This window comes from Magnolia sinica, chromosome 12, assembly GCF_029962835.1.
Source record: "Magnolia sinica isolate HGM2019 chromosome 12, MsV1, whole genome shotgun sequence".
Classification (NCBI taxonomy): domain Eukaryota; kingdom Viridiplantae; phylum Streptophyta; class Magnoliopsida; order Magnoliales; family Magnoliaceae; genus Magnolia; species Magnolia sinica.
Genome location: NC_080584.1, coordinates 77,793,480 through 77,804,684, shown reverse-complemented (window position 1 = coordinate 77,804,684; position 11,205 = coordinate 77,793,480). Strand labels below are relative to the sequence as shown.

General features: G+C 40.3%; 1 protein-coding gene across 3 annotated transcripts; it reads right to left on the bottom strand.

Moving 5' to 3' along the window:
* Positions 1-1,558: 1,558 nt before the first annotated feature.
* LOC131221810 (G-type lectin S-receptor-like serine/threonine-protein kinase At1g11330) lies at positions 1,559-10,473 on the bottom strand. Of its 3 annotated transcripts, XM_058217114.1 has the most exons (7): positions 8,998-10,469; positions 6,443-6,553; positions 5,852-6,042; positions 4,201-4,411; positions 3,154-3,391; positions 2,328-2,478; positions 1,559-2,065 (listed from the first exon to the last, which is right to left on the bottom strand). In XM_058217114.1, the coding sequence occupies exons 1-7, from the start codon at positions 10,268-10,270 to the stop codon at positions 1,757-1,759; spliced, it is 2,484 nt and encodes an 827-aa protein (XP_058073097.1). In that variant the 5' UTR covers positions 10,271-10,469; the 3' UTR covers positions 1,559-1,756. The 3 variants fall into 3 exon arrangements, with proteins under 3 accessions (XP_058073097.1, XP_058073098.1, XP_058073099.1); XM_058217115.1 differs by lacking the exon at positions 6,443-6,553 and having other exon boundaries at positions 8,998-10,472; XM_058217116.1 differs by lacking the exon at positions 2,328-2,478 and having other exon boundaries at positions 1,926-2,065; positions 8,998-10,473.
* Positions 10,474-11,205: the final 732 nt, after the last annotated feature.

The window sequence follows — 11,205 nt, the reverse complement described above, 5'->3', positions numbered from 1 at the left end:
TCCTTCCATTGTTTGAAGTTAGTGAAAACATCGAATTTATTTTTTATAAAATAAACCTACACTTTTCTGAAATAGTTATCAATGAATGTGAAAAACCATGACGACCCTCCTCTAGAAACCACGGGCGCCGACTCCCATACATTAGAATGCATACAATCTAAAACCCCTTTACAAACATATTTCACAGACTTAAAATACAATCTTTACTATTTATCGTTTATATAATGCTCGCATATACTAAAATCAATACTTTTTAAAATTAAAATTAAACAACAAAGAGAAAAAACCTTCATGCCCCGCTCACTCATGTGACCCAAGCGTGCATGCCGCATACGTGGAGACATGAAATCCACTATAGATGTTGCAATTTCACCTGATGAAGTACTCCCGATCAACCTATAATGGTTTCCATTCCTCTGTGCCTTTATTACTATGACTTCTCCCTTTGAAATTTTAAGAACATGATCGAAACCGATGAATTTGCACCCTAGTGCCTCGAGTGCCCCTAAAGATATCAGACTCTTTCTTGAATTAGTCATATACACCTTCCGGCACGCAAAATGATCCATGAGCTTGTGTGCCCATACCCATGTTCTCTTATGTGCTTTTAGCATAATACCAGAGCCAAATTGCTTAGACATTGATTGATATCCTTCTTATTGCTTCTTTCATTTCAAATTTTGGGCATGTAAACATTATGAATTTTGGAGGATACTTTGGCGAAGTGTGAATATAGTTTTGGAGATCCTTCCTTAGAAGGATTGGGTTACCCTTTTGATTTATAGATGCTATGAGAATGCAATTCTTTACATTTTCATTGCTCGCCTAGCTTTATATATATATATATATATATATATATATATATATGTCACAAGTTGGATTTGGAATTTGGGAATTTGTTGGCCTCATTCGCCAAGTCTAGTGTGTGGCGAGGAAGCTGGAGCAACTTGGCATCGGTGATTGGGAAGTTGGAGAGCCCAATCACTGGTTTTAGGGCGCGGCACTAGGTCTTTTGCAAAGACTGATTATCATACAATATTACTAGGGTGCGATGAAATAACATAGTTCACAAGTCTTCCACGTGACTTATGCCTCTATAGTCTCCTGCTCAATTATTTGCATATAATACCATGTCCATTCAAATATGTACCAAGCATATAGAGATTGACCGCCCTTCATTCACAAAAATACTTGGCTCGTTAAATTACCCTATCACATGTTGCCTCTCAAAATTACTCTTGTTCTCTTTACTATAACACTGTGACTATAGAGCATACTATGATTATTTGATCGGCAAACTAATGTCATTCCCCATCCATAGTTTGAGGGGAGCGTGAGAGAAGCAAAGTAAAAGCCCCACAAAGATTATTTTTTAGATTTGTTAGCCGTAAAACATTATATATATGGCATATAATTTGCTAGAGATTAGGTAGTTATTAATTTAGTATCTTCATGTACATATACCCATGTTGGGGTTAGTAAATAACATATAAATTTCTCCCAGTTTTCTGGTATAATTGTCTTCTTGACACAACCCTAACTATGAGGGCATTTCAAATCATATAATGGTCAAGAGTCCGCATGTAAAGACATGTGGTCCACCCGGTGCCCTAATTGGATGGATTTTTTGGCCAATGACATAAATTCAGTTGAGTTCACTTGATCAGTGGACTGGATCTCTTACAAGTGTGCCACATTAGCACTACAGAGAGTCAGGTCCAAAATAATACTATTGCAAGTAGGTGACATTTCTGCGTTATCGGCCCTGGATGATGGTAACAGTGACTTCATTCACTGAGCATATTTTGCAGCTCCTTTGCGATGAATCTGATTCCAACGGGCTTCTCCTTTCAGTAAACGCAGGTTGTTTTGGAATAGGAAAATTTGCGATATCGCTGCCAAGCATGAAAACTACAGATGCCATGGTGGGCCTATCTGTCGCAAACTGTTGCACACACAAGAGCCCTATATGGATGCATCTCAGCACTTCAGATTGTGAAAATGGGCCTCTCAACCCTGGATCAATCATCTCCAACACCTTGTTTTGGTTCCATAGTAGCCATGCCTGAAACAATAACCAAACAAGAAGAGTGGAAGATTTAACATATATTGCCGAGGAGGTAACGTAATTTGTAAGGCAGTTTTCTTATGGAGAGATCAACAAGGTGACCAGGCCATTCATCATGTAGGACCCACTTTGAACATGCCCAACTACAAAAAACAGGATGGTCCACTCAACCTAGGGCAATGCTTATCCATGGTGTGACCCAGTCCTCTCTCTCTCTCTCTCTCTGGTAAGATAGATGGAGGCTTGAAATTCCACTTACATGACCCAACAAGCTTAGAGAGTCTTCATGGTGAAAAGATCCAGAGTTCCTCTTACCACTCACAATCTCTAACAACAAGACCCCAAAGCTAAAGACATCAGATTTCTCGGAAAACCGTCCTTCCATAGCATACTCCGGGGACATATAACCGCTGCATTTAAATTATTTCAGTTAGTTTCACCATGTTAGGAATGTGACTCTCAAATAACCCAGACTAACTAATGTAATAGTTATTCAGGTTAAGAACCAATGACATGTATGCTGTGTTTGGATGCACAAGCCAATTGAATTGCAAAACATTCAGTTCTGTCGAGGGGAAACAATGAAAATCGATGATGTCTCCTGCCCACGTTTGGATGTGCCATTGAATTAAATTGCAATAGGAATTTGTCATCAGACCCTCAACATCAATCCTTACAAACGAATTTGCCTTTTTTTCACCTTTTCAAGGTAATACTGATTGCAGATTAATTCTGTAGTGCATCCAAACACAACCTAAGAACTAAGAATCAAATTTAAATTATCATAAATGATGTTATTTATCAACATACTATATGAAATGTAAAACATCTGATTGATTTGACAATATGAAAGGGGAATGATCCTACGCAACCAGTTTTGGACACGATACGGTGGAAATGAGGGTTGTCCTTCTGTTCAATACAACTTATTTTCACTGTATTATGGTGCAAACTAGTTGTATAGCATCCTACACTGACTCAAATGCAATACAACTTATTTTCACTGTATTATGGTGCAAACTAGTTGTATAGCATCCTACACTGAATCAAATGCATGGATTCATAAAGAAGAGACGGCTACTTACTAAGTCCCCACAACCCTGTTAGTTCTTGCTAGATTCTGATCACCTCCGAAAATCCTTGCCATACCGAAATCTGATATTTTTGGTTGCAAGCCTTCATCTAGTAGAATATTACTTGCTTTGAGATCTCTGTGAATAATCTTCAATCTCGAATCTCGATGAAGATAAAGAAGCCCTCGAGCAATCCCTTCCACAATGTGGAAGCGTTTGGCCCAATCTAGTACTGATTGTTGGCTTGGATCTATTAAAGATATGACATCAAAACCTTTTTTCAGTGGCCAAGATATGCAAAGTAGTAATGGGTATTTAGCTTGTACATGGAAGGTACATTTCAAGTGATTTAAACCATCAATCTGAGGTCCCTTACTGTGGACAGAACATGCACTGAAAATCTCCCAGATTAGAAAAATCCAAGCTATCTAACCTTGGTCCATTCACCACGGGAAATATCAAATCAACACAATCGGCGATCTTTCAGTGATCTTGACTGTTGATATGATGGGCCTCATCATGAATGCCCCAAACTCACGAATTGGACGATCTTGGCCATCGTATTTTTGGCTGAGGGTTGTCATTCATGTATTTTGCTAGATTGCCAACAATTGAAGTATCCCATCTTGGAGACTTTTGATGCATGGGTCATTCACTGTGGGGCCCATAATACATATGTTTATGATAATCGTTCAATGGGTCATTTACTTGTACAAACTGAAAACCACGTGATATGTGTAAAGGACTGAAATCCTCAAAAACGCCTGTTGTACATAGCCCACAAATGAGTTATATTCCATCCCCTTCATCGGGTGTGCGCCAAGTATCTCAAGGTGTTTTCCGGGCTGCTCAGGTATAACATTTGTTGTAGAGGATTCCAGTCCATGCATGGTTTTAAGACTTTGGTGAATCTGATGTGAATCGAGTCACAGGGACTTGGATGACTCGGGCTAATTCAGTGTCAACTCGGGCAAGTCTCTACTCGACTCGGTCGGAGTCACCAAGTCTTTTAACCATGGGTTAATGGATAATAGGGCAGCAGAGGGAGAGGGATCATACCAAAGAGAAAGACATCCAAGCTTTTGTTGGGCATGTACTCATATATCAACAGCTTTTCTTCTCCTTCAATGCAACATCCCAAAATCTTAACAAGATTCCTGTGCTGGAGCTTGGATATCAGTTTAACCTCGTTCTTGAACTCTTCTAAGCCCTGTCCAGAGCTCTTTGAGAGCCTCTTCACAGCTATTTCCTCTCCGCTTTGCAAATTTCCCTAATGACAAGCATAAAAATAAGAAAAAAAAAAATAAAAAAATTTAGACTTTTGGTGTGTTTTAATACTACATGTGTAGAAGCAATAAGGATTGACCACGGGTTAGGTCAGATTCAATCAGGTCGATCCGGATCGGATCCTGCAGTTCCTGGACCCAAGTCAAGTACCTTTTTAAAAAAAAGGATCTGGACCATTCCTCATACCTCGCTTTCAAGTTAGGTCCAGTGAGATCCTAGTCAAAATGAGGGAACTCATACGGTCAGGCTTATTTTAATAGATGAATTAGATTATACACATTGGCGACATTTTGATATAAAATGGGCTATCTTGGGGTTGTTTGGATAACTGCATTTGCAGGTAAGCCTATAAACACTTTTACAATGTTCCATATATGTAGTTAAAACTCATTAAAAAGTCATGCTTCATATTACAAGCTAAAGTCTTTACGGCCAATGCCATTGTACATATTATAATACCATATGGTTGATACCCACTCACGATGTGTAGGGCCCACCATGATGTGTACGGTACATTCAATTTATCTATGGCTTTCCTTGATCATGTCAGATTGATAATCAGTTGGACCACACGAGAGGAAAGGATGAGTGGAGGACATCCAATCCACCCGGTGTGTACATGCTTTGATACTTTCCTACGAAAAATCAAGTCGTTTTTATCTGATTTGTTGATTTTGGTGGGATTCAGTACTCCTAGCTTAATATATTGTAAATATCTACTTTATATATTGTAAATACATTACAATGTGGTCAAACACAATCTATTTACCGGTAAATAGAGTACCACTTAAAAGTCAAACGGAATAGCATATATATATATATATATATATATATATATATATATATATATATATATATATATATATATATATATATATATATTTGTGTGTGTGTGTGGAAGTCAACAAATCTCATCTCATAGCCAATATAATTAATGTATAATATTACTATTATAATTAATTGGACCTAGCCCAAATTTATTTAGACTCATTTTTTAACCGAGTCCAAAATAGCATACCCAAAGAGGATTGGATTGTTAGGCTGACCCAAGAAATTGATCGTGGACCGCTAAATTCGGATCAGGCCCATCGGGTCCTGGTATCTGTGGACAGCCCTACAGTATGCATCACCATATCACATGTGCCATCTGAAAACCCATGTGGGACATCCCAGCCTCCCATCAACTCGGCCCCTATGTGCACTTACCCCGGCACAAAGATAAAGCTGACCAGATGTCAGCTGGGCTACAAATGAACGGCAAAAAGAAACCATGATACGTTAGCAGCCCAACTGTTTGTGGGGCCCATGTGATGAACAGCTTGGATATCACTCCCCCGTGCCATGTTGAGAATATGTAGCGTGTGGAAAAAATGAGGTAGAAACGTGTGTGAAATGTTGTATACAGAAGGAATAGGAATCCTACCTTGTAAACAGGACCAAAACCTCCTTCTCCAAGCTTATTTGCATGACTAAAATGGTCTGTTGAATTTGCTATGATCCTGAAATCGAACATAGGTAGTTCCGGGCCTTCTGTTTCGTGGACCATGCCTCTCAGTAATATATCTTCATCCAAAGAATTTCTACATGCCTGCTCTCTGCTCTGCCTACCTGACTCTAGAATCAGTTAAAAATGAAGAAGAATAAGTTCAATATGAATTAGACAAATCTACAAACTTCATTTCATAATGATTGTATCAACTTTTCCATACAAGGAAGCCCATGTATTCGAGATTGAAGCTGTCCATAACCATCTGATGCCTTCTGTCTGATCAGTTAAATCCTACCAGTACATGGTATGAGAAAAGATATTAGCCATATTTTCTAAGTCATTCTTTTCTTTATATAATCAGAGCCCGTTTGGTCCATGTACTAACATTTTTTAAAGGCTCGGGATCCACCAAATGGACGGCTTGGATCTGCAACACATGTGCCACATTGGCACATTGGATGGCTTGTAGGTGGCTCAGTTATACAAACGTTTGCGCTTAATTAGCTAACCGCTGTATACATTTACCTCTTTGTTTAGTCATCCACCTCCTATAAATGTAGGCACACAGAACAATGATAAGTAGTCCTAAAACCACCATTACTACTATGATAATTGCCTTAATACCTCTCTTTCCACCTGCAATTGAAATAAATAAATAAATGAGTGCCAATTTAGAAATGTGAATGAAGAGATGACAAGTCTCAATGGGCCTGGCTGGTTATGGGGCTTTCATGCATGTCCCACTTCAGGCTGGCCTTGTACTAAAATTTAAGCCGGTCCATTAATTGGGCCTGGCTTAGGCGGTGAATAAGACCGGTCAGCCTAACCCAGCACTTTAGGATGTCAAAAGCATTTTCGTTATATATCATGCAAGGTGAGGCACACTTTGGGGGCGTTTGGATCATAATTAAGAAGATAATTATGTTTGATAAACAACAAATTTATTAGCTTCTCCTCTCTTTCGTTTCTTCTTATGCCTCTCTTCAGCGACTTGTGAAAAGTAGAAACGTTTAAAAAATTAACTGTAGTGATTAAGTACTTCTAAGTAAAAAAAGTTACTTACAACTAATCATAAACCAAAATTAACTTATCTGCAATAAGTCATTAATATACTACTGTATAAGTAGACAAAATAATTTACTCGTTGGTTTCCAAACGGCCACCCCCCCTTTTTCTTTGCATTTTTTTTTTTTTTTTTTTCCTTTTTTTGTGATGGTATCTGAAGTAAGTCACTGATATACTACTGTATAAGTAAACAAAATAATTTACGTGGTGGTATCCAAACGCCCCCCCAGAGTTAACTCATCTTATTACAACTCCTTCCAGAGGAATTTGACCATCTGAGCAGCTCGCCAGGCCGTCCCCATCATCTAAAAACTGTGACCCGAAAATGAAACTGATTGGACGGTCCACTTGATGGGAATATGTCCCACTTGTCCGATCTAGTGCATACGATCATCCAGTCAGCCTGATCTTTGGGTCACTACACAGTCATGGTGCAGACTGCCAGATGAACGGTACAGATATTGTACATGTCAGACGTGTTCCCATACGACTCGCGTCCAATAGGTATGAGTCGTGTGAAATTGGCATACTCCCAAAGTCAAGATTTTGACTTTCAAATGTAGGAAAACGAAGGACGCGATTTGACTAGTGACCCCCAGCTGGCTGATGTCAAAGCTACGTGGGATCGACCATGATTTATCTGTTTAATCCTTGCCGTCCATCCATGTTTTCAGCTTATTTTAGTAAAGCCCAAAAAAGAAGCAGATTCAACAATCAAGCGAACCACACAACAGAAAAGATTGAACGCCTACTGTTGAAAACATTTTGATAAGGTCTGTGTGACCTTATCAAAAGTTTGGATGACAAATAAAAATTACAATAGGCCTTAGGAAGTTTTTAATGGTAAACATTCAATCAACACTGTTTTCCTTTGGTTTGGTCCACCGGTGATTTAAAAACCCGTCATTATTTTGAGCTCGTCCCCTAGAATTAGCGGATAAAAATGGGTGGACATCGTGGATAAAACACATACAGAGCACATAGCTAGCTGGCCAGGGTTGGGGTGACTTGCCAAACAGCCGCCAAAAAGAAACAACTTTTCAACGTTTGCCTGCAACGCAGCTAAGAAAAGACTGTCATGCGTGACCCCACTGGCCCAATACATAGTAACAATTCGATGATCTTAATCCCCCATCCTTTCAAACCTATTTCAGATTACCTCTGCAAGACAAGGGACGGCCACCATGCGTTCACCCCACTGGGCCAACACATGGTGGTGATCTAATGATCTTAATCCCCCATCCTTTCAGACCACGTAGCTTGCTGGCCAGGGTCGGGGTCACTTTCGATCAAATTGCCCTATTCTTTTTTTACCGTACATTTGTGATGGGAACACCAAATGAACGGTTCGGATCTTGTATCCGTTCCATGTGTTCCCATCACGAATCGTTTGCCATTGTTTCATGTGGCGAGCTCCACCTGAGAGATGGATCTGCCTCATTTTTTAAACTCATGCACCTAAAAAGAGAAAGAAAAATGGATAGATGGCGTGGATCAAACAAATGCAACATGGTGGGCCTATAGGGCACTGACCAGTAATGATCCGACGGTCAAAACCGTCCATATTTTGAGAGCGATTTTATATGACCTATGCAAGGCCAGGAATTCGCCAGCACGTGTGGCCCCACTGGATTGACACAAAGTGATGATCTGATGATCGAGACCATATATCAGATGACCTTTTTACTCTTCTTACAGGGAAGAAATGAATTTATGATCTGATAATCTCAACCGTCCATCCTTTGAGAGCTAATTTGCATGCATGACCTATGATCCAATACTCAAGCTGAAGGAATGATCCTGATCATTGAGTTTTGGAATCAGTCGAGTTTGAGTTCATTGAAAATTCATAAGGTAGCTCATTCAGATCATTGGGTTACCTCTAAATGTGGGCCCCAGTGGAACCCAATGGAGCCACACGAGCCGTTGATCATGACAGGAAAGAAAAATAAAATTCAAGAAATATCAAATGAAAAATGTTTAACTAGAAAGAATTAAAAGAGAGTTAGGCATACCGAGTTCGGAATCTGCCAGACGGATGTAAAGATCATTCTCTCCACCAGAGCTGAATTCTTCAATATCCATCAAATCTCCACCCCAGTTCATACACCCAATTCCACCAACATAGGCGTGGGCGATACAAGAACAGTTCTTCAGACAGTCATCTTCGCAGGTCTTTCCATCACCCACGCCACGCTTCCAATCTGAAAAATCTGGCATTTTCACTCCTCCAATCTTCAAAAATCCATTTCCTTTCCCTCCACTACTACAATTCAACTGGGCTTTCCTTGCACACCCACCTGACCAATTCCCGCTACTCCACTCAGCAATCGACTTAGGCTCGAATCCTTGCATACAGACACATATCTGCGAGCCCGAGTCCTTGCAAATCCCAAACGGCCCGCACAGGCCATAAAGGCCACACCTCGTACGCATGTACGTCCACGGAATGGACCATTCCTTCCTTTGTAGGTTCCAATTCGACGTCTTGAACACACCTGACCATTCAATCCACATTCTTGTATATTCTTCAGTGTAGTAAGAATATGTGAAGTAGATTGTCTTCTTCTCTTCATCTATAACCAAGTTGGCACCGTTAAGGTAGACGTTGTACATGTACGGCATCCCAATGAATATCCTTCCATTCCATTGCCTGCTTCGCCAGTATCGGGCCGAACCATTCCATACGAGCATTTGTGGTATCATATGAAGCTCAAGGCCTAAAGTGAAACTCCCCAGGGAAGGATTCTCTTCGCCCTTCCAAGATGTTAGAATCGTCCTCTTCCCTGTCTTTAGATCGGCCCTGAGCTTCATCAGTGGCAGGAACGAATCCGTTGGATGATCGAAGCTCTCCCATAAGATGCTACTATTTGAATTTCCAATCCTAAGAATGAGATTGCCTGTGTCTTCAAGCGTTGCAGTTGTATCGTTCGATGTGGTGGAAGTGCTTGATGACCAGAGACTGTTTCCTCTTCCATCTAAAACCGCTAGATTGCCGTCCCCACTTACCGCGAAAACTCCAGATGAATCCTTAAGTGGGTTTTCTCGGTTGGCCACCCAAACCACCGTTTGGGGTGGGACGCTGTGGTACCATATCCCGACATAGCGGTTTGTGGAAGTTCTTGGACTGAAGAATCCCAGTTCAAAGACCTCACCGGGAGAAAGAAGGGTCTGGCCCTCTTTGATTGGTTGTGTGGGAGTAATGGTAGATATTGCAGTGCAAGAAGGAAAGAGAAAGAGAAAAGGAAGAAGAGCTTTTACATTTCTCATGCTTCCAACAAAAGCCATTAATCCACGAGAACTGATGTTTTTTTTTTTTTTTTTCTTTTTTTTTCGTTTTTTTTAGAATGGGAGGTGCTGTATAAAAGATGATAAGCAGGAAGTCGATTCATCTACGTGTGTGTGGCCAACATACACTGCCTCCATAAGCTGCCCCCCTTCTAGTTGTCCCAATGTTCGAAAAGTCAGATCAATTCAAACACTGGTGGGTCACACTGACACGTTTTATTATATATCATCGAATCCATCAATAAAATAGGGCCCACGTGGATTACTGAACACTTAAAATCCCAGATTATTCAAAATCTAAGTTGGACCACATCAAGTGATTTTAGTGGTTTTAGGCATAAATTTAAATGGTGTGGCCTACCTGTTTTGGATGAGCATAATTTTTAGTCTTCAAGGTGGGCTCCACATGTATTTCTAGAATAAGCTTATTATTCTATACAAACGTTGACGAGGAACTCGCTTCAAGAAGCGTTTCAGAGCAGGTTAAGAGGAATTATCCATTGCTCTCAGAGAACTTGGAATTCTTTGCTCCTGGTTGCAATAGCAACTACTTGAACCATCTGATCGATTGATCTGAACTATCCAGTTGGTGCAGCATGCATTTCATGGCTCTATGCAGTCGTATCATTACCCTATAGTATGGACGGTTAAGATCACCTGTAAAACGTAGCCCGAAACAATAAAGTGAATAATCAATTCGTTGCGGATTATGAAAGATCTGTCATGGTTCCAATAAATCATTGTAATACTCTGGTTTTTCCGGTGGCTGGCAGTTGGTCTGTACGACTGTCTTGGCTATCCGCTCGTAAGCAATCTTCGCTCCTAATGCATTACCTCAGTACCCTGTATCTATTCCGCGGAGGAGCGTGCATCGTCCAGAGCCTGAATTTCTTTATTTTTAAAACCCAAGAACATGTCATCAGACAGACCAGACT